This window comes from Caenorhabditis remanei, chromosome I, assembly GCF_010183535.1.
Source record: "Caenorhabditis remanei strain PX506 chromosome I, whole genome shotgun sequence".
Classification (NCBI taxonomy): Eukaryota; Metazoa; Nematoda; class Chromadorea; order Rhabditida; family Rhabditidae; genus Caenorhabditis; species Caenorhabditis remanei.
In genome coordinates, this window is record NC_071328.1 from 9248326 (window position 1) to 9271234 (window position 22909).

The window sequence follows — 22909 nt, forward strand, 5'->3', positions numbered from 1 at the left end:
AACTCTAAGTTAATAGGGATTCTCTTGATTGCATTGAATAGATTACATATATATGTTACCATTCGTAGCAAAAACCCAGTTCCCCCTTCTTGATTAATTTATCAGATCTCTCGAAGAAGAAAGTTTTCCGTGACCTTTCTCTTTATTCAAAACAGTACTCTGAAACTCCGCCCATTTCCTTCAGCATTCAATTCTAGCCAATCAATCAATCATTTCTAATGAAACATTTCTACGTGTCTGTCTTGAATTAATCAGTCTTCAAAAATCGATTCCCGATAATGGCGAGAAAGGTTTGAGTGAATAAAATAATAGAGTGAGAAAGATTATGAATTCAGGAAGCGGATGCAAGAGCTCCAAGCCATGAGATGCATACACAAGATGACGATGACTCTTCGCAAAGAAAAAAGGAAAATAAACAAATGGAGAAGCCTAATGTAGTCGACAAAAAAATAGTGTCTAATCCAGGTAATCTAGAGAAAAAAGGTGATAAAAGGGTGTGATTACAGTAAAGAAACAACCAAAACAATCAACAGAACAACATGATGAACAGAAAGAATTTCAAAAAGAATCTGCGACTCCGAAGAGAAATAATCTGAAGTCTCCATTAACTCCGAAAACTCCGAGTCCCAATCCAAGTCCGAATAAACGAAATCAAAATAGGCCGAGTCGGGAAAAGAATGGACAAGAAAGGAGTGTAGATAAGGAGAGTGGAAAACAGTTTCGGTCAAAAGTAGGCATGGAAAAAAGTATATTTCTGACATTTCGATTTCAGAAAAGACCATCAGTAGAGAAAGATTGTAAAGAGTCCTCTTCATCCCCTCCGAAAACGGATGCAGCGAAAGAGATGACGAACTCTTCAACTTATGGTTCTTCTTGGCACGAGGGTCGGCATGATAAGAAAGATTTGAAAATTCTCGAAGAATTTATTAGTAAAATGCCCAATTATCATGGATATATTTGTAGAGAAGACGTAACGATTCTGCTGAGAAATCCGGGTGATTGGTTGATTCGATTATCAGTTAAAGCACCAAAAGAAAAGGAAAATGAGAAAAAGAAAGGAGCAAAAAGTGTGGAAAGAGGAGTGAGGAAAACGAAAGAGAAATCAAGTTCCAAGGCTTTCGTCGTTTCTGTTCACTGTAGTGAGTTGGAGATTCACTTTCTCAAATGGTATAGTTTCGTTTCCAGAAGGGAAAGCGGTGTCTCCTGGCAAATCGGATCATCGAAATTTAGTAATAAAGATGAACGATGCGAAATTCTCACTTGATTCTATCAGTTGGTTCATGAAAATAGCTGATCTCTTCAGTTATTATCAGAAGAGTACGACGACTCATAAAGAGGTCAGTTTCCAATCGGTTGCATTTCTGAACAGTTGATTCGTTTTCTTATCCACTCTTCATTTCGAAATCTTCCAACTTTCAGGGAGAATTTCAACTTCTGAATCCAATTCATTTATCCGTTTGGGAATTTCATCATGATGACATTGAATTGCTTGCCAAGAAACTAGGAGAAGGTGCATTTGGAGAGGTTCGAGTCGGTCGAATGACGACAAAAGATCCAAAAAGAGCAGTTGGTGTAGTGGATGTAGCTGTGAAAATGTTGAAGAATGCTTCTGAATCAGTGACAAGAGATCAAGTGGAAGAGTTAATGCATGAGGGGAGAGTTATGAGACGACTAGATCATCCGAATGTTTTAAGATCTTATGGAGTTTCAGTGCTACGAGAACCGTTGTATTTGATGAGTGAATTGTGTTCAAGTCAGTTCTCTTTCCCCTTTCAGATCTTTCTTACTTTTTCAGATGGTGCTCTACGGGAATACCTAAAAGAGAATTACAAAACAATAACTCTAGCAGATAAACTGAATTTTGTGATAGGATCGGCACGAGGTGTTGAATATCTTCACTCTCAAAAACTGATTCATCGAGATTTGGCAGTTCGAAATATTCTTCTTTCGGAAGATAAAACTGTCAGTTTTGGTTATTTCTTCCTCCTAAACATTGAAAGAATTCCAGCCGAAAATATCAGATTTCGGACTTGCTAAGTTGACGGATCGATACGAAATGACCGAACATTGCAAGATTCCTGTCAGATATCTTGCACCAGAAACTCTTGAATTATACGTTTTCACTCCGAAAACTGATGTATTTTCATTCGGATGCGTCATTTGGGAAATCTATGAAAATGGACAACAACCTCACGATGGAAAGAATGCACAGACTATTCGAGCTCAGGTATTCAGTTTCGGATACTGTAGAAATCAAATCGATTGCGTTTGTAGGTCAAAAAGCGAGAATTTTTGAAGTTGTCACCTTCAGCACCGGACTCTCTACGAAGATATGTTTCTGAAAAGGTTTTTGTGGCGGATCCCGAGAATCGGTGTTCGATGACTGGGGTAATTGTGAAATTGTCAGAGTAATCAGTAATGGAATAGTGAGTTTCAGATAGTCCAATGTGTAGAGAAAGTGGAGAAGTCGGCGAAGTGAAAGCGTTTTTGAAGATTCAGTTTTTCAAATAAACATTTTATAATCTTTTTATTCTTCTATAAAAATTACACTTTTTTTCTATCTCACACTTTGTTTTGGTAATACACATAAAGTAATAAATCAGCTGATGAGACTCTAGATAAAAGAGATATGTACCAACAATACAGGAAGTCAATTGCAGTTCAAAGGACAGTGTGAGAATTGACTAGAAATGACTCATCAAGACACTACAGACATCCAGATGGTTTTATAGAGAATCCTATTTTTATTTATTTTTTGACTGAAAATCTTACTATCGACTAGGTGTGATCAAAATATTATTCAAGAAAAACCATTTTGAAATTTTGTGTGCCGCCTGTATCAGTATCATACTTGATCATATATGCTTCTTAAATGTATGCTTCAATAGTCTGAAAAAACCAACAATTTTAAATCTCAAGTTTATTTCGAAGAAGATCTTATTTAGTAGCTGGCTCGGGACTTGTCTTTGGTGGATTCTTGAATTCATTCATCTCTGATTCTTCCCAATCATACGGAAACTCCTGAGTATTCACAATCATGAATTCAGTAGAATTGAAAATCGGAACTTACATTTTTTCCACTGAAGAGGATAGCATTTGTGAGAAGTCCGTAGATTTCTTTATAGTTTGGAGTGTCAGTAAAAGACAATTTATCGATCTGAACATTTTGAATTCAAAGAAACACGTATTAAACAGTAACTAACCATCTGCATAATATCGACAAACTCTGGAGGAAGGCCACCGAGCATTTCACGCATTTGTAGACCATTACGACACATTTTTTGGTAGTCGTGGACCTCTTTTGGCTTCTGAAAACTGGAAATAGTACGTCTGCTGTTGGGGATATCTAGGGGAAACCTTCAGATGAGCCCAAGGAAGACATCCTTTGACAAGTTCAACACTCAAATAAAACCACATTTCCAAGTCTTCCATTCGAGAGAACTCAACACGTTGGAAAGCCGCACGTGGCATATGACGAAGACTTCCGACGTATTTCCATGGATTTGGAGATGGAGGTTTCAGTGTTCCGTCCTTATTTTTATATTGATGGGCAAACCCAAAATCGAGAATGTATATCTGAAAATGAAGTTATAATTTATTTATATACCAAAAAATGATGTTTTACATTTCTCATTTCAGAATTGTTGTCACCTGAGAATCTTCCAATTGCAAAAACAGAAGGAGCCACGTTACGATGAATGAATCCTAGCTGAAAGTCAATCGATAATTCAAAAATCTCAATAGATTAAATACTCACAAGATGTAGCTCTTCAAGACCTTTCAAACATTGTTGAGCAACACTCAATCCGCAAGCAACCGATAGTTTGCCACCTGGTTGGTTTTTACGAAGAGTCTGGGAATGTAGATTCAAAGTGATTAGAGACAGAAAAAATCTTATTTATTCCGAATCCATAACTTACTCTCAAACTTTTTCCACAAAGAGTGATGGCAATCCAGTTATAATCCTTCTCATTTCCCTTCTCAAACAATCTGAAATAGTCCATTTATCACTCTTAACACTCCGAAGATTCCCGACTTGCAGAACTGTTTGCATTTGTTCTTCTTCTCCACAGTCAACAGAACGAATAACTCGAATTGCAACATTTTGATAGTTTCAGTTTTTCTCTCGATCTGAAATCATTTACTATTTGTTGCTCAAAAGTAGTTCACTTCTAGACCTTAATCGCGGCCAATTTCTTTTTCTGTATATGCTCTCCCACATAAATCGTATTGAATCCTTTATCCGATTGGATCGCTTTCACAACTTTCCAATTTTTTCCGATCTCCTCTCCCTGATTTACTCAATCAAATCAACTGCCGAAAAGCCGAAACTCACTGGTTTCATCGCTTTCAAATCTCTCGGAACATTCGCTTTCTCATCGAATTCCGGAAGTTGTGGGCATTCACGATCAGCGTCAGTGATGTTACGATCCTCCATTTTATTCTTCTTTCTTTGAGCCGAGAAATAGCTTTTCTTATTTTGACAACACAATAAATGCGAAATAAATTACAATGCTCTTATTTTTTCTCCCGAATTAAAAACCTTGAAGAAATAACACAATCCACGAAACCCACGTCACATTTCCTGGAAAATTATTGATTCACTCTTTTTATTTTCCTGAAAATCAACAGATGAACGAGTGTGGACGTTGCTCCGTTAAAATTGGCGAGGAGCCAGCGCTTCTGGCAAATGGAAAAGTGAGTTTATTGAATATTCCGACACCTGGACATCCGGAGACACATACAGATTTCCAATATAATATATTTCAGGTTTGGCACGTGACTCATCTTCTGTGTGATTTGTGTGAATGCCGGATCAATGATGGGGAGAGGTAAATGGCTCTTCTATCTAGAATGATCTAAATCAATCCATTCCCTATTTTTGAGATGTGTCCCCCAGAATGGAATCATATTGTGCTCTGAATGTCACATCAAAACGACTCGTCCAATTTGCAAAGGTTTCAATAACTCGATACTTCAACCCTCATTCCTAATATTGCAGGTTGCGGTGAATTCATTAAGAATACTCTCTGTGAGGCACTCAATTCCACGTGGCATCCAACGTGTTTCCAGTGTTCTGTGTATGATATTTCCCTTATCTTCTTTTCATGAAATATTAGAGTTGTTTCTTGTTTCAGATGTCAGAAACCGTTGGAAGTGTTTTTCCATCAATTGCCAAATAAGATGTGTGTTCACTCTGATTGCTATTGGGATCTTCAGTTGAGAATGGTTGTTTGTAAAGACCTTCCAAAATGAATAAATACGAAAGGATAATGTTTGAAACCGAGATAAAAAAGAAACATGGAAAATCGTCTCTTTTGTTTTTATTTGAACTTGAATAAACAGATTATTTGGTATGTTGATAGAAAATTATCAATAGGATTCATGTATGGATAGGGTCAGATTCATATTTTTCTGGTTATAGAGTTTTAACATGAACATGGTAATTGATAGGAATCCTTTTATTATTTGTATTCCCAAAACACCGTTTACATCGTTCGTTCCCACCAGACTGTCGGCAACTCAAACGAAATTTACAACTTGGGACATCGACATCCATCTTCACATTCCCGGTATACAGTAAGACGTGTACTCCTTTCATTTTATCTGACTTGCCAGGAGAAAGGATAGAGTCTGCATAGCTATCGCACCTGAAGATAATATATGCCTGTAATAAGGGATACCAGTCATTTGTAACTCATTCAGAGTCTCAATCACTCACTTCTTGTCTGCTCTCTTCCCCTTAAGATGATGTATTTTAATCCTGCTGTTCAAGACTATTCAAATATCTTGCAAACTGGAATGGTTGCTGGAATTTCTGCTCATAATGGTAAGTTTTCTCTTCTTTTCCTATCTGATTCATTTCTTTTTCCCCCAAATCAAAAAAACTTTTCGGATGATTTGAATCAGATTTCACAGTCAGCTTCGAAAACAACTAGTTCCTTTTTATTTTCAGCGTGTCAAGAAGCGGTCTATCTTCTTCAAAATAAGGCCTATATTGAAAACTTCATCCTCCAGAAAACGCAACTTTTCGAGCACGGATTCCCAATGGACATGGGATCACAAGTCTACATTCAGCCGAGTCCATTCCAGAGAGGAGAGATGTTTTATTCAGAAAATGGTCAGTATCCTCTTCTTATTCTTTAAACTGAAAATAATTATGAAGCGTAGTTTCTCAGAATTATTAATTTTTAGATTCCTCCCGATTCTGTACCAGATGTCGTTCAACTTTCCACGTGGAGTTGAGCGGGCTTCAACGAACCAGCTCGACACCAATTTGCAAGGATTCGGATGGAATTTTCTACAATTTTCACATCCACACACAAGAATCAATAGAGAGTTTGAAGAGTTTCAAGAAGGCACCAAGAGCAAACCAGTTCAACTGGCATATGTCTGGTAAAATGTTTGCCTTGGATGTCGAGTCAGTGTACACGAGTCACGGTCAAGAGGTGGGACGGGTCACGGTAGTCGATCATCTTGGTGAAACCGTAATTGACGCAATCCTGCATCCCCGATACCAAGTATACGATTGTGTCACCAAGTACTCCGGTCTGACTCCAGAGCTTTTCCTATATGCGACAGAGACTCTTGAGTCAGTTAGAGAAAGGATCTTCGACGTCATAAACGAAGAATCAATTCTTGTAGGCCATGTAGGCGTCTGAATGGAGATTTGAAGGCACTGAGAATCATTCACAGTAATGTTATCGACACTTCTATTCTTTATGATAATAACGGGAAACGTCCTTCTCTCCAACAGTTGACATCCACACATCTCAATTACCAAATTCAGAATGGAATTGGAGGACATTGTTCGAAAGAAGACGCTGTTGCATCACTCCAATTGGTATACTTTGGAGCTATGAATCCACACCAACTTTCTCCATATTTCCGGAACTCTTACTCTTTTTTGTAATACTTTTGACTCGTTCATTGTAATATCTTGCCCATTGTTTTACTTGTATTTGTTTATTTCCTTAAATAAAGCCGTTTTTTTTTTCAAATTTTCCCAAAATTCTGCGGTTTTACGTGACGGTGTTTGCGCTCGTCGGCGCCATGCTTGAAAAACAATTTTATTGAATTCGCAAATTTCAGTAAAATCGCTTATAAGTTGCATTACAAGATCAACTTCTTTGTAATTCCAGATAAAATGCCGCCAAAGAAAACCCCGAAACCCGGCTTACTACAATTTTTCGCCAAACAGCAGCAGGAAAAGTATCAAGCTAATCAGAAGATACACAACGACGACGATTCCATTGATGAATCCTGTCAAATACTCTACGAAAAGTCAGTTCCCGGCACAAGTAAAACTCCTAACTTTAAATCAACACCGAGATCGGTCACAAAATGGTCGGAAACTTTACAAAAAAGTTCAGAGAAGACAGGAAGAGACTGGCAAAATCCGTTTCTAATTCAAGTGAACAATTCAAAGAAATCAACTGGCACTGATAGGTGAATTATCTGGTACAATACAGGTTATCACATAGCTAGTCTTTTATTTCATAAAAATTATATTTTTGTTCAGCAAAACCGAATTACTTGCTAACGGATTCGATGGAATACACGGAAATGGAATATTCTATCCAATCGATGAACCAATTCGAAGTTTCGAGGTAACTCCCACTTGCTGTCGTCCTTCTCTTCAAGAATTTCTCATTAACTTCAGATGAATCTGATAAAATGCACAGTCACGTCGAATTGTTGTATCGCTGTACCGGCATCTGCTCCTTCGTCTTCCGGGCGGATATGCGCCATGACGGTTTTCAACTTTTTGAAGTTCATACTAATGAGCACGGATAATTGAATAGCCTTTGTTATTTTCAGATGGTTTCCTCGATGTCGTGTACTTCTGGTCACTTCTTCCGAAAGTTGGTCATTAGCACTCAGTCAGATGGGTCTCGAATCACAATCGACAAAGTTGTCTACAGTTACTCAATTTAAAAATTTAAAGACAGAAGCTGAAAGAATTATGATTTGTGCTACTCCACAATGTGCATTAAAAGTAGTGGAATCACCAGAAGCTAAAGAATTTCTCGAAGAAATTCGATTAGTCATAATGGAGCTGAAACCGAGCGAATGCTGTGCAAAGTATAAGCCTATCATCAATGCTTTAACTGTGAAAGATGTTAGTTTTTATTCATTATTAATACTTTTTCTTTCACATTACATTTAATATTCTTCAATTTTCAGACATTCTTCAGATGCGTAGTTCTCACAACTTCTATTTCGAATTCTTCTAGGCGAACCTCTTCAATCACAAAACGACAAATAATGATTACAAATTTACATTTGTCTGATTGGGTTGAGCAATCAGAATCTGATTTTTTATTCAGGTAATTGTTTTCATTAAATAACAAGCTTAAATAATTCATATTCTAGAAATAGCAACATTCCGGCTGGTGTCGAAGTTAAGACGTGGAAATCAGAAGAGAATTCTGCGAACCTTCGAAAAATTATTGAAAGTTTTGAAAGATTCTGTGAAAACCAAATTGATGAACTTGCTCGAAAATCGATTATTCCATCAAAAAGTATCAAAAAATCAATTTGGACATGTTGGAAATCAATGAAGCAATCTAGGAACACATCCGATATTGACGAGTTAGAAGTAGCTGAATTTTTAATAACTACTTATAAACTTCTGATTATCGATGGCATTGTGGCAGCAAGAAATTTTGTGAAGGCTGTCAATTCAGACAATCCGAAAATTCAAGACTATGCGAAGAAGATTTTAGATTCGTCGATTTTCGGTGGATTTTCTGAATTTCCTTCGAAGTTTCAACATTTATCAGATTCAATTGAAGCATTCCTCAAAATGAGTTCGTTATTCCTTTTGTAGACTGAAAATACTTGCTCAATTTTCAGATAATCATGTACTTGGAGTGATATTATGTCGAGATTCTGATCAAGCAATCGAAATACAAAACTATTTAAATTTACAGCTTACAACTCGATGCACGGTTGTTAGAATTATTGAAGAAGGAACACCTCCAGCGAGAAATTTATGGCATATTCAAAGAATTTCCACAGTTTTCATTGATGTTAGTTTGAAAAAAAGTATTCGTAATTTCATTAATTTTAGCGGAAATCCCCAAAAATAGTTATTCTTCCTGTCAAACTGCGGGATTTCATCGGTCATTCTGATGGTCTTCCTCTATCCGAAGTCACTTTCGTCGCTTCAGTTTCTCGGGAATCTGTATTTAATTTTCGCCGATTTGCCGGTGCATATTTACTCATTGTTAACGAACAATTTGAGAAGTTGGTATGCTTTTTTCCTGTTATTTCAATAAATGATCTGAATTTTCACATTTTTAGAGAAAAGAAGACGGTCGATTGATTTTAGATGATGGTAAATACGGACAAAAAGATGTGAAGAATGGGCTGAAATTAGGTGCAGTAGAGAGATATGATTTCAAGTTTGAGCCATCACGTCTCCGAATCAATGTCACAAATCTTCCGGCTCAATTCTTTTATCCACGAGAAATCGGAAATTCATTAAATGAAACTGCTGGAATTAGCCAACTTGGAAAGTAAGATTGACTGTTTTGTATTTTTTCGTTTCCTGCGCACAATTTGTTATATTTCAGAACTCACATCGAAATGTCTTCAAAAGAGCACGCTGAGCTCTACAAACGTCTTCAAAATCCAGATTTTTCAAGTTTTCACAGACGGAAACGACCGTTTTGGGTGTTTGTGAGTTCGCTGAGCTTCGTTGTAAGCAACAGAAATCCGTATATTTTGAAGAAAGATATGGTAAATCCAGATGAGAAGAATCCGATTGAAGTGGATGAAATGGATTATGAGCAAGTGTGCTGGAATCAGGATTTACAATATTTGGGTGATGTAAGTATTCTAGTGTTTTGAAATATCTGAAATAATACAATTTTGTAACTTGTCAAAAATATTGCATTGCTTTCCTTATCAGCATCTCTAATTTTCAGATAAAGTGGTCAAGGCTATCGGAGAGACTCACCAAATACATAAAAAATGGACCAGTTGAGTGGGGAATGAACGATAAACGTCGATTCGAATATGTCAATGAAATGTGAGTCGGAAAAGGAAAAAAGGGCTTTAAATTATTGAAAGTTATTCGATATTCACCAATTTTCTTCTAACTTTCCCTATTTCACTTCAATCTTTTCTCCCCCGAAATTTCTTCCTCCGCTTCATGTTTGATTTCGTCATTGCACTCTCCAGACCAAAACTCAAAAATACTTTTTTTGACATGCAATCCCGTCTTTTACCTAGAAACAATATTTTGCAGAACTTCTTCGGAACGCCTTCTTCATCTGGATCGTCTGCTGCGAAATCTGGAGAATAATTTTAAAGAATTATCAACGACGACGGATCCTTCAAATCCTTTCTAAATCGACTCTTGTTGTCTCTAATTTTTCTTATTTTCCCTCTTCTCGTTTTTACCAAGACATATAACATGCACGAAATGTAGTATTAAAATGATTATCTCCTTACACATACGCATATTTTTAGAGCATTAGAACGAAAAGAGAAAACAGAATACGAAGACGCAGAGGCTCGAGTGATAATACTAGGGCGGATGAGCTCTTTCTCTTTTCTCGCAACTCCCTTTTTGTATCCCAGCAACGAGAGATAGCTGGCTGCCTTCCTTTTCATTTATTTTTCGATGAGCAGAATATTTCGTCGTGGGAGGTCTCTTTTGATTACAAATGTCTAATTGGATTAGTCTTTGTAATTAGTTTGTGTCAGAAACACCGGAAAGGTGATATTCGCCCATCCCAAGAGAGCAAGCGTGTTGTTATTTTGGTTCTGAAAAGAGATTAAAAATTAACGGAATGATAATTATAATTATTAGTTACTTCTCAGGTTTCCCCTGGGATGATTTCGCCTAATACTCGACGAATGGTTAGCTATTTTTTGAGAAATTATTGAACAAAAATATGAAGAATGAAGCTAAACCAAGATGTCAACAATTATCTTCTTTCCGGGATCAAAAGTTTTTGAGAATACTGTAGTTTGCTTCGGGACGATGACTGTAGAAGGGATTGTAGTCTGATACAGCAATTCAGAAATATAAATCTGCGAGAAAAGTGATGAAAGTAATTATACATTTGGAAGATGCTGCAATTTAGATGTTTATTTTGTCATTGAATATTCAGAAATAGTTTTCATCAAGGGAACCAATCTGAAACTCACCACAGAGATTATGTTCAGCAGCCTACTCGACATCTGTTTTAGAAATTTCAGAAATTCTCAAAATTCTCAGTGCCAAGTTTTACTATCGTTCATTTTCCCAGTTGTAGAGTTCACCACACCGTGTTATGCACTGAAATGTAGTATTCTAGATGTCTCTGCATTTTTCTTCATCTTCTTCCTTTGAATACTGAAATATTTTCTTAGCAGATTTTCCCAAATATGGATGAAAACTTAGTTGTCCAATATCTTCGGGATCATCCGAATTTAATAGAAGACTATATCGTTTCGGATGAAATCTCTAATGAGACATTCGAACGATGGTCTGTTCGGAGAAATATCAAATTCAAGAAATACAAGAAACCGTCGACTGGAACTCCTGTTGTCGGACCTTGGAATGTGAGTTGTCTTCAGTTTTTCTAAAAACTTCCGGTTTCCCGTGCTGCTGATTTCATATTTTCATTTGTATTTCAGGATCTTGATTTATCAATGAAACGACGAGTTATTTTGGAGACTTCTGATAATCGGGTGAGTTGTTTGAAAGGAAATTGATTTTGAAATGTGAGGAAATTGAGAGGAAATTGAGACTCGAGGAATAATAACGTTAATGAACTTTAATTTTGATTTCCAGACAAGAATTCTCTATGAAATTACTCAATGTTGTGGTCAATTAATTGGAACGAATTCTGTGGAATTAATTGTTCAAAATGACGAAGGTGCATTCTCGTGTAGAAAAACCGAGGATGGAGAGTTGAAGCTGAAAAAGGTACTTTTGAGTTTTTAAAAGTGCAAACTTTTGAAATGTCTTTGCAGGTCAAAACCACCAAATCCGCAGATTATATCCAGACGATTGTGAATGCTGGGAATCAAACTATAGGTAAGGGAATACGAGTTTTAATAGATAGTATAGATACCTCTTTCAGGTGAAATCCACTTCTATACTCAACTGGATCAAACTGAAAAGTCAATAGTCAATGCAGTTTGTACCTGGGCAGCGGCAGCCAATTATTTCTCAGAGGTACAGTAATCATCTAGTAGTTACCGTACTCCTCTCTTCATCCTAACACTCAAAATACATCAATTCTAAGACGATTTTCGGGCGAGATAAGAAGATATTCTGTAGACGTCAAATAAGGATAACACTTTTATTTTTGGAGCAGGAATGAGGGTTTTTGAGAAACGAAAAGTGTAGTTTTTCAGCTTTACACCCACAAGAATGTGGCTTCTGACTCTCAAGATATACATGAAAACATTGCGAAACAGAGGAAACTTTCGAACTTTTTATTGGATGTTGCCAGATCGATATTCCATGATATCGTGTCTATGGATGCTGTCATTATTAAAGTTATGGTGAGTCTGATGACTAAATTATTTTGATTCCCAGTTAAAACTTATTAGTTATATCTGATTCCCTGAATGAAAAATTGAAATTAATGACTTTCAGAACTTTGCTCAAAAACTAGTTGATGCGGATCGAGCGTCTCTTTTCTTGGTTGATGCGAAAAATAAGCAGATTTATGCAAGAATATTTGATGTTGGAACTGGAGACGAAGAGCATGTTCGAGTGAATAGTGAGGGGCAAAAGGAGATTAGGTGAGATTGAAGAGAGAGAGATTCATTTCAAAGTAAAAAAGAGAAAAACTATGCGACATTTGGGAGTAAATAACAAAAAATTGCACATATAGATTCGATATGTCAAAAGGAATAGCTGGCCACGTGGCATCAACTGGAGATGGGTTGAATATTGAGAATGCATACGAAGACGAGAGATTCAATCAAGATGTTGACTCGAAAACTGGATACACAACAAAAACGATTCTGTGTATGCCCATTTTAATAAGAGGAATGTAAGTCAAGAAGCTGGATTCTTAGACTACTGATTCCAACTCTGAATTCCATCTATTTTCAGTGTAATTGGTGTTGTCCAAATGGTGAATAAACACAACGGAGCATTCACTCGTCAAGATGAAGATGCCTTTGAAATCTTTGCAGTTTACTGTGGACTCGCTCTTCATCATGCAAAATTATATGATAAAATTCGTCGTTCTGAACAAAAATATCGAGTTGCATTGGAAGTATTGGCATATCACAGTGTTTGTAATGCGGATGAAGTCAATAAATTGAAGAAGATTGAGATTAACAATCGGATTGTTGAGCTGGAAACGTAAGCATTCCTTTATTTTGAGTGATTTGAATACGTTATTTCAGAATTGACTTCAATGGAATGAGATTATCGGAACTCGAAAAACCACTGTACGCGGTCTACATGTTCAAGAGTCTTTTCTCTGATTACTTGTAAGGATTCATTGAAATCCAAATTTGAAATTATTGTATTCAGACGATTCGAGACTGATGATCTCATCCGATTTGTATTGACTGTGAGGAAGAATTATCGACGAGTTGCATATCATAATTGGGCTCATGGATGGTCAGTGGCTCATGCGATGTTTGCCACCTTAGTCAATAGTCCGGAAGCATTTACGAAACTGGAGGTCTGTGTGTTCTTCTGACATCCCGTTATACTCTTTTTCAGGCTCTTGCTCTCTACGTCTCTTGCCTCTGCCACGATTTGGATCACCGTGGAAAGAATAATGCTTACATGAAAACGATGTCAACTCCGTTGGCTGCAATCTACAGTACTTCCGTGATGGAACGTCATCATTTCAATCAAACAGTTACAATTTTACAACAAGATGGACATAATATTCTGAAGTCATTGTCTTCTGAGGAGTACAAACAAACACTGTCACTCATCAAACATTGCATTTTGGCAACTGATTTGGCACTTTTCTTCTCGAACAAAGCTAAATTGAATGTGATTTTGGATAAGGGAGAATTCGACATCAATCGTCAGGAACACAGGTTTTTACTAAAGAAAACATAACCCTCATCCGCGTTTTTCCAGACTTCTAACCCAGGCCGTAATGATGACTGGATGTGATTTGGTTGCATCTGCGAAGCCATGGAATATTCAAACTGAAACTGTGAAGGTTATATTCGAAGAGTTTTATGATCAAGGAGACGCTGAGAGACTGAGTGGAAAGGATCCAATTGCAATGATGGATAGAAATCAAGCACATTTGTTGCCACAGATGCAGGTTAGTGAGCTGTTTGGATTGGTGAAATATTAAACTATCATTCAGAAAACTTGTTATCATTACGCCATTACGTATTCACCCTGTCATTAGAATTTTTAATTTTCAGGTTGGTTTCATGCGTGGAATATGCATGCCTTGCTACGAATTGATTGCTCGAATATTCCCGAAAGCAGACAAAATGAGAGAGCGTTGCGAGTAAGTTTCAATTTTGGGATTCGAGTTCGCAATTCATTCCTATTTTCAGATACAATGCGAAGAAATGGGAAGAACTCGCAGAGGAACAGAAGGAGAAACAGGAAGCAAAAGGAAACACAAATGGACAATCTGCATAATTATTTATTCTTTTTCTGATAGAAATAGTTCGAATTCTGGTTCGTTCGTATCACATTATTTAGTAATTCACTTTTATTAAGCACATCAACAAGGCTCAAATTCTTTATTGGATTCAAATTTACTTGCTCATTTCATTTTCAAAACTTCTTGACATTATTGCATGCTCATTAGAACAGAAAACTATCATCGTATTCTCTATAATAAAAATGTTTATCTGACTCTTGATATTTTGAGACATATTCAACGAACATTTATTATTTTAATTATTATTACTATTACAATTATTATTATTATTATTATTAGAAAGTGGAATCATGTCTTCAATTCTTCAGAACTAAAGACCCAATGCAGGCATATCGAAAGCTCCGTTTCCTCCAACAAAACGTTTCGTTTTCGAGTTCATTTTGAATCCAACTTCATCTCCTGGATTCCAGTTATTCGGGATTTTGAACATTGTATCCCACTCATCACGAGCACGTCCTTGAGTTGAGAAAGCAGTGTTCAGAGCAGGCATTGTTGGGTCAAGGGATGGAAGAATGAAACGACTTCCTGGAATAAAAATAGCAATTACACAGTTTTGTCGAAAATCGGGCCGACCCGTCTCGGCCCGGATCAAATCAGTAGCTACTTTTTGATAACTTTTTTGAAATCTCAGAGTAAAAGTGCTTAAATTACATTAAATATTCAAATTTTTTTTTGAATTCTACACTTTTAGTTGACAACTACTTTTTCCAAAAATATCCAAAAAATGAAATTTTTGCTCGAAACATGTTTTTGTTTCAAAACGGACCGAGAATATTTTTGGTTTTGGCTCGGCCCATGACAAGTCTAGAATTACGGACCTGAATTCTTCCGGAATAAAGCTTACCAAGTCCTGGAATTTCTCTCTCATTGGCTCCAGTCCATCTCAGACGAGTATGTTTACCCTTTGGCTCAAAAAACAGTGGAGGCACTGGACGTTCTTCAATGTCTTGGGTGACCTGAAACATAGTAATTTAACCTTAATTCAAAGAAAATCTTCACATCAGACTCTTACTTTAGCATCAATCATCTCAGCTTTTGCAGTCGGGGCTCCAAACAATCTTGGCAGTGCTCGAATGGTTTTAACTCGAGTTCTTCCCTTCTGTTCATCTGTTAACAATTGTCTTCCTCTCAGCGTATTCTCCAGTTTCTCATCCATAAAAAGTGCAGCAAGGCTCGGATTGTTCTTCAAATTGGTTAAAACTCTCGACTCTTTTGCCATCTTCCACTCGGAACTAGGATGTCTTCGGACTTCTTCTTGAGTTTTTGGATCAGATCCAATTAATAATGGAAGCATTTTACGAGGTCTTGTTGGAATTTTACGAGGAACAAAGTAGCCAGGTTGAGGTTTTGGATTGAATTCCATCGGTTTTGGTTCTAAATACTTCTCCACGTCATTAACTCGATATTTGATTTTATCCAATGCGTTTCTCAATTCATCATTCGATTTCAATTTCTCAACAAATCCAGATGACAAGCGAAGAGGTGCACGACGGAAAGAGTTAGCTGATGGATCAATCGAATTCTCATCTTCTTCGTCATCTTCATCGTCATCATCTAATCCTCCAAACCCGTGAAATCCGAGAACGAGTTGAGACTTTTGATCGAGTTTTGCTTTTGCTTCCATCGCTCGGAACGTGTTCTCATCGTCATCTGAAAATTGTATTTTATTCAAAAAGAGTTAAAATCCATCATTTCAAAACAAACCATTCATGGCCAAAGGTCTCCGTTTGCTGAGTGGAGAATCTCTCATTCGACGATAGGATAGAAGAGATTGAACTTCGGCATTCTGAAATGAAATCATAGAAAACACTTTAAATATTCTCATTTCCCACCTGCAACAATCCTTTCAATCTTGGACTATTCCTCAACCTCCTTGCCAAATCTCTTCTTTGATGCTCTGCTTCACTTTGTGGTTCTCCATTTGAACTTCTTCTTCTTGGTACAGTATCCTCTTCCACGTCATCATCATCTCCTTCTTCTTCTTGTTCTCTCTGTTGCATTCTTTGATCTACTCTATTCATCATCATCATTTGTTGTTCATTTCCTATTCCAGGTGCACTTTTTCCCAACATTTCTCTTTGAGCCATTGCTTGTTGAAGCACTGCCGAAGGAGCTGCTTGAGCTTTTCTCATCTGTTGAGGCATTTTGAATGGATTTCGACCAGCAATCATGTTTGCAACAAGTCCCGGAAGAATTTGAGTTTGGAATTTGTCAAGGACTGCTTTAGCAATCTGGAATGAAAATATGTTTTTACGTAATTCAGATTTTTCAGATTCCAAAAAATTGTACAGATAGTCCAATTTCAATTTCTGAAATACAGAAAGTTATCCACAAACCTGTTCAGAGGGATCAGTGTTCTCCATATCTCTTTGAGTTCTAATTGCATCTTCCAATCCACGAATACTGCTTCCAATTGGAATTCCATTTCCATTCAACATGTCGATAAAAGCGTTTCCTGAAATACAGCGAACTTTTTTCTACAATTAAAGTTTCTATATTCAATCATCGTATGTTGAAAATAGTTTATCCAGGCATTCATCAATAAGTTAATTATTACCTGTTTTCGGTTGCAATTTCGACATTTCAGCCTGTTGCATGACTGCATCTGCTGCCAAATCTTCCACTTTCAGCTTCTTGTATTTCTCAAATTGATCTGGATGAACCTTCTCAAGAACTTCTAATTGTGTCTTAAAAGCGCCTTTTGCCATTTCCATTTGTCCTTTTTTAATGAGAGCATCCACAAACTGGACACCCATCAGTTCCAGAGCCTCCATTGATGGAGCAAGTGGAAGTTTCTTATGGTTTTTGGAGGCGAGAGAGGATAAAAGAGCTCCAGGAACATCAGAAGATGGAGGGTCAGCAGAAATTGCGGCTAGAAAGAGAGAATGATACAGAATAAATGAGAAATCGGTGACTTACAAAAATTTAAAAGTAGAAATAGAAATATAATCATATTAGCTGCTTGTGATTTTTCTTTCCGAAGAAATAAAAATGAAAATGGAAAAGAGAAAATGGATTGATGGAGAAAGAAGAAAGAGAAAAGAAGCGAGAGGGGAACTGGATGAAAACAAGAAATCCTGTGATAAGGATGGCTAACGACGAGAATATCACCTTCCTGACATAGGTGAACACAAACTTGTTTTTTCTCGGACGATGTGTGTGAGGATTTCTTACATCAGGCAAGCCACAGATAATATTGAAATAATGGAGTCCACGGGTTAGAAAACCATCAAAAACTTGATGAACAGCAGTTTGATTGGGTTGGAGCTCCCTTATTATCTGTCATGATTCTATCAAAAGTTACTGTCCCGAACTCTGAAGGTTAAAAATGCCTCATCGCTTTTATACTTTTTTCACAATCCATACACACTATAAATTCCTTCGATTAATTTGAACAAATCAGTCTTCAACTACAGTACTTTACTCTGGATACTCCAAATTATTTATTATCTTTTTTACTTCTTCAAGTTGCACGTTTTCGAACTGTCACTATTCAAATACTTCACTTCATTTTTTTTCAAATTCGAAAAAAAGATTGGTCGTGTGTCGGGTCGCGTGTTCCAGATTCTTATCTCTTCGGTTCTTTTGACGACAGTTAACATCGTTGGAGGTCGGTGATTCAGAAGATTCAGAAGAACTTTTGAAAAGATTCCGGTGGCAGATAATGCAAAAAAAAACTTTCGAGACGGAGAGGACAAATGAAGTCAACAACTTGGAAAGCACTATAAAAAACAAAAGATAAAAAGGAGTTTGAATATTTGAGGAAAGTTATGAAAAGTTGTTGAGCAGCTTTCTGGGATATTTGAGAAGGTAGAGTTAAACACTTTAGAAACAGTTTACACAAAGTCGAGTAATAAGTTTTGAGCATCTGGATTTCAATTAAAATATTTTGAATTGAATACTTTTATCTGACAGAGTTTCGGATAACTTTAGCGCGACCGGTTTCTGCAGCTGATCCAACTGAACATGGAATATGAATCTACATGAATGGATTAACCCAAGAAACGACAACAGATGCCGGTCACTCGCAAATCTGCTGTGCGCGTAGACAATTTGCAGTTTGCTCAGCTACATAATCCGTGGGAATGACCGAAATATAACAGATAAAAACTTAAATACGAGTTGAACAGTTCATTTCGTTCTCTTTCTAGCTCTCAAATCTATTCAAATGTGTTACAATTGAGTTAACTGATCCCTCCGTTTCCCTCGTTTGTTCTCGACCTCCTTGCAACAGAAAAAACTTCTTCAATTTTTTTCACATTCAAAAAAAAGATTGGTCGTGCGCCGGTCGCGTGTTCCAGATGCCAATCTCTCCGGTTCTTTTGACGACCCTTAACGTTGTTGGAGGTCGGAAAATTGTGAAGAACTTTAAGAAGATCTTGAAACGAGATAAGATGAAATAGAACTTTCGAAACGAATGAAATTGATGTCCAATTTTGGGAAAAAGAGATAAAATTAGAGGGGAAGAAAAAAAAGAAACATGCCGCTTTTGATTTGGCGGTTGGAATTGTCGGAAGTTTATATTGAAGGACAAGTGACGTATTCACTTCGAATGTTGATTTTTGTGAGTGGGATACGGTAGCTCCAGATGGCAAGAAATTCCGAAGCTCTTCTGCTATCCTCTGGGGTTCGGAACATCAGAAACATAGTTTTTCTATCTGTAATTTCATATTCGTAATCAGAAACTCTTCAGAACAATTTAAACGTTTAAAATTTCATTCCTCATTATTCTCGAACGAAAAAAATGCAATTCGGTTATAAAAATCCATCAAAAAACATACATTTTCAGTGGGCAGACTCCATCTAGGAGAATCAGAAAAATACTGTAAATGGAAAGAAATGAAGGGGAAAAGAATGAGAATAAATATCGGGAGAGCTAGAATTTGGTTTATTTTGGGGGAAGTGGTCAACATATACAATCAGAGATTTCTGTGAGAAACGGCTGAAACTTCAGACATTTCAAACAAAAAATAATAGAGAAAAGAGTTTGAAAGAACGATGAAAACTGGCTTTGTAAAGCTGAGTGAACGGATAGAAAGAGTGGAAAATACATGAAGAGTAGAGGAGAATACTTTCAATTTGAAATAAATGAATTACTTTTTTGATGTAAAAATACTTTGGAAAATGAAAGAATACAGTCACTTGGACTATGAAAAATACTGGAAATCTGTTGAAAATACAATTGAAAAACAGGGGAAAAATATCTAGATAAAGGTAGATTATTTGGGTTCTAAGACCGGACTAAAAGAACTCGGAAATAGGGAAAAAATCTAGTTGAAAGATGAGGTAGAAGGGGGAAAATAAAGGAAAATATCATGGAAAGAGCTATGGAGAAGGGGGCAGAATTGAGAGAGATTTGGAAAAGGTTTCAGATGAATTTACTGATTTTTAGATAGATTTTCAACAGAAAGTTCGATTTCAAAACGGTTATTTTGAAGTTTTGACAGACCCGCGAGGTTTTTTTTTCCGAAAGTGTTCAGTTCCAAAGAGAAAAATATCTAAAACGGCTCCAAATCAATACTCTTCAAAGCGTCTCCCCATGGAAAACCAGGTGGAACATTAACTGTTGGATAGATTCCAGAGAAATCATCAGAGAATATTGAACTATGCATTCCAGATGACGTTGAAACAGTTCCAGAAGCAGATGACGTCATTGACGCAACTCCAGAAGATGTTGGTGATGACGTGGATTGTTCGGATGCACTACAATCGGCGTATCCAGAAGAACCAGATGAGAGGGAACGCATGTCATCCTGAAATATTATTGATTGAGGTTAATTCATTTTTCAGTTTTGATTAAGTCTTTATAGTTACATCAATTCTTCATTGATGTCTGTCTCATCGTCCAGATGTCCGAATGTCCATACCTGATCAACTGAAGGAGGCGAAGTATGCAAGTAGAATGGATGATTTCCAGCACCAAATCCAGCATTATGCCCCATCATTTGAGGAGCCATACCCATTTCCATTCCCAACGCTGTCTGAAAATGTTCCTTTAAAAATTTATTTATTATATTTTCTAGATTACCATCCTAATCGGACTTCCAACTCTTCCTCCATTATGCTGTTGTGGTGCAAATTGATGTTGTTGTTGATTGTAAAAATCCTCATAAAATCCAGATTCAGGAGTCAAAGGGGCGTGTCCAAACTCAGAAGGCGATGGATATGACGGATGGAATGGCATCTTCTGATTCATTTGTGGTTGTCCCATCCAATCTGATTCCATTTTGACTGTTTTGAAATTTTGAAACTGACTAGATGGATCTGATTGCTCTGTATTCGGACGCTTTCGTTGACGTGATTGTGGAGAAGTGCCACGTGGAGCATTCTGAGGAACATTCTGAGTTTGAGCTGGTTGTTGGAGTGTTCCATCTGGATTCTTCTTCGGCTTCTTACGTGGTTTGTACTTGTAGTCTGGGTATTCCTAGAAAGATAATTGAATTGTTACAGAATTCATTTCAAAAAGGTCTCCTCACCTGCATATGACAAACTCTCAATCTTTCTGCTTCTGCAACAAACGGAGCCTTTTCTTCATCTGTTAAATTTCTCCATCTTGATCCCAATTGTTTACTAATCTCTGCATTATGCATATCTGGCTGGTGTTCACAGATCTTTCTTCGTTCCATCTGAGACCAAACCATGAATGCATTCATTGGACGTTTGATGTGATTTGATGATTTTTTACAGTTTGTTGCATCGGAATATGGTGTTACTGACGAGTTTTTTGGTGGAATTTGGACCTGAAATGGGATTAAATTCGATATGAAAAAAAGTAGTTTTTCGATTATTCTCGTCAAAAAGTAAAAGGTCAGAACTGATAAGAGAGAGAAAATTTGGAGAAAACTGAATTGAAGATAACATAAAAAATGACCAATGAGAGGTTTCTGGAAGTTCTGGAAAGCAAAATGCAAAAGGCATTTAAGAAATTTTCTGACATTTGGGAGACCTAACATTCTTTAAAACTAGGACATCAGTCTTTAATCTCTAATCAAATATAAAAACGACTTGTTTACATCAGACTTGTAACCGTCTAAAACTGCAACATCTATTGTTCTCTTTATTGAATACCTTATAACCTGTTGCCCCGTACGGATGATGTTGCAATTGTTGTTGTGACGTGGAATTCGATGAGGTGGCATTCGAAGCTCCTGAATTAGTCGATGAGGCGGCTGCAATTGCAGCAGCTGCCCACTGAATCGGCTGCATCATATGAGGAGCCATTCCACAGTCCAACATGAAATTGGGCGGTTTTTGGAGATCCATTCTGAAGAAGAAGATGTTGATTATTTGGAGACAAGAAGGCAGGATACGGTAATCACGAAAACACAGAACGATAAAAAAGAGTAAAGTTTCGAATATTTGAAAAATGAAAGTGGGGGAAAGATGATGAGAAAAGGGAAATTCAGGAGAAAGTAGACGAAAATCGGCAGATTTCAAAACGAAGAAACGGCGAGAGAGTGAAGGAGAGGAAGAGACGCAGGCAGAGAGGAACGGCGAGTGATCTATATACGGGAAGATTCGAATGAGAAGATATGGAACATTAGCAAGGTATTTTCAGTATACTGCTGTTGAATAATTATTCATATCTAAACTACAGTATACTTCCTGACATTATTACAATCTACACACTGTAATCTCATTCTGAAATCACAGACACATACAGTATACTCTCTAGAATATTCTGGTATTCTTGAAGTCTTCCCCCAGAACCAAATGACGTAACAACTATACAGCTAGAAACTTTCAAATAGTAATATGAAAGTTCCAAGTGGTCACTCTGAAAGTTACTGATAAGAGTGCAGAGCGATAAGAGTATTTGAAAGAAAACTGGAACACGGACTACAAAAAATAGTGCTGGAGCCAAAGAGAGGGGGCAGAGAAGACGAGAAAACACGGGCTGAAAACGGAAAAGTAGAAACTGAAACAGTAAATAATAAATAAAAGTCGAACTGAAAAGAAAAAAAGAAAAAAAGAGGAAGTTCCGAGCTTCTATTTACAGCTACCGCAATCCTCTATGTCATTTAGAAATATATCTGAAAACTTACTCAGTTTTGGTACCATTCATTCAATACTGTAAACAAATAAACTGAAATTTTTGGGGAATGTGGGAGGGACATGTCATGGGGGATGGGAAGAAAGAGGGGATCTGTAAATTCAAAACATTTTGATGGGAAATTTTAAGAAATTGTGCGGGGCACCAAACTGAAAAAGTGATATGTGAGAGTGGAAGTGATATGTCAAACAAAGGAAGATGAGTGAGCATATCAATGAAATTGAGTGATGATCGTAGG

At 37.0% G+C, this 22909-nt stretch overlaps 6 protein-coding genes across 6 annotated transcripts; 3 read left to right on the forward strand and 3 right to left on the reverse strand.

The window, feature by feature from the left end:
- Nucleotides 1-278: 278 nt before the first annotated feature.
- Nucleotides 279-2479, forward strand: GCK72_001919 (uncharacterized protein; the record flags this gene model as incomplete). The annotated part of the gene is made up of 10 exons (XM_053723181.1): nucleotides 279-290; nucleotides 336-465; nucleotides 534-730; nucleotides 773-1139; nucleotides 1186-1337; nucleotides 1420-1753; nucleotides 1796-1962; nucleotides 2009-2227; nucleotides 2275-2388; nucleotides 2438-2479. The coding sequence occupies 10 exons, from the start codon at nucleotides 279-281 to the stop codon at nucleotides 2477-2479; spliced, it is 1734 nt and encodes a 577-aa protein (XP_053591826.1).
- A 458-nt stretch (nucleotides 2480-2937) lies between these two features.
- GCK72_001920 (uncharacterized protein) lies at nucleotides 2938-4438 on the reverse strand (the record flags this gene model as incomplete). The annotated part of the gene is made up of 10 exons (XM_053723182.1): nucleotides 2938-3021; nucleotides 3071-3157; nucleotides 3204-3308; nucleotides 3358-3576; nucleotides 3626-3709; nucleotides 3758-3853; nucleotides 3921-3990; nucleotides 4037-4131; nucleotides 4179-4292; nucleotides 4337-4438. The coding sequence occupies 10 exons, from the start codon at nucleotides 4436-4438 to the stop codon at nucleotides 2938-2940; spliced, it is 1056 nt and encodes a 351-aa protein (XP_053591827.1).
- A 194-nt stretch (nucleotides 4439-4632) lies between these two features.
- GCK72_001921 (uncharacterized protein) lies at nucleotides 4633-10361 on the forward strand (the record flags this gene model as incomplete). The annotated part of the gene is made up of 21 exons (XM_053723183.1): nucleotides 4633-4698; nucleotides 4771-4832; nucleotides 4888-4958; nucleotides 5003-5081; nucleotides 5139-5229; nucleotides 5707-5830; nucleotides 5957-6121; nucleotides 6196-6592; nucleotides 6646-6909; nucleotides 7093-7284; nucleotides 7523-7610; nucleotides 7664-7773; nucleotides 7822-8122; nucleotides 8188-8330; nucleotides 8377-8813; nucleotides 8860-8957; nucleotides 9077-9256; nucleotides 9310-9524; nucleotides 9582-9837; nucleotides 9936-10039; nucleotides 10259-10361. 21 exons carry the CDS (start codon nucleotides 4633-4635, stop codon nucleotides 10359-10361), a joined length of 3546 nt encoding a protein of 1181 aa, XP_053591828.1.
- Nucleotides 10362-14928: 4567 nt separating this feature from the next.
- Nucleotides 14929-17571, reverse strand: GCK72_001922 (uncharacterized protein; the record flags this gene model as incomplete). Its single annotated transcript, XM_053723184.1, has 8 exons — nucleotides 14929-15143; nucleotides 15463-15574; nucleotides 15631-16268; nucleotides 16323-16404; nucleotides 16451-16849; nucleotides 16955-17073; nucleotides 17176-17490; nucleotides 17538-17571. The coding sequence occupies 8 exons, from the start codon at nucleotides 17569-17571 to the stop codon at nucleotides 14929-14931; spliced, it is 1914 nt and encodes a 637-aa protein (XP_053591829.1).
- Nucleotides 17572-19098: 1527 nt separating this feature from the next.
- On the forward strand, nucleotides 19099-20375 carry GCK72_001923 (uncharacterized protein; the record flags this gene model as incomplete). The annotated part of the gene is made up of 3 exons (XM_053723185.1): nucleotides 19099-19182; nucleotides 20011-20074; nucleotides 20236-20375. 3 exons carry the CDS (start codon nucleotides 19099-19101, stop codon nucleotides 20373-20375), a joined length of 288 nt encoding a protein of 95 aa, XP_053591830.1.
- GCK72_001924 (uncharacterized protein) lies at nucleotides 20117-21881 on the reverse strand (the record flags this gene model as incomplete). The annotated part of the gene is made up of 5 exons (XM_003115041.2): nucleotides 20117-20371; nucleotides 20486-20599; nucleotides 20647-21042; nucleotides 21095-21358; nucleotides 21687-21881. The coding sequence occupies 5 exons, from the start codon at nucleotides 21879-21881 to the stop codon at nucleotides 20117-20119; spliced, it is 1224 nt and encodes a 407-aa protein (XP_003115089.2).
- Between the last annotated feature and the right edge of the window lie 1028 nt (nucleotides 21882-22909).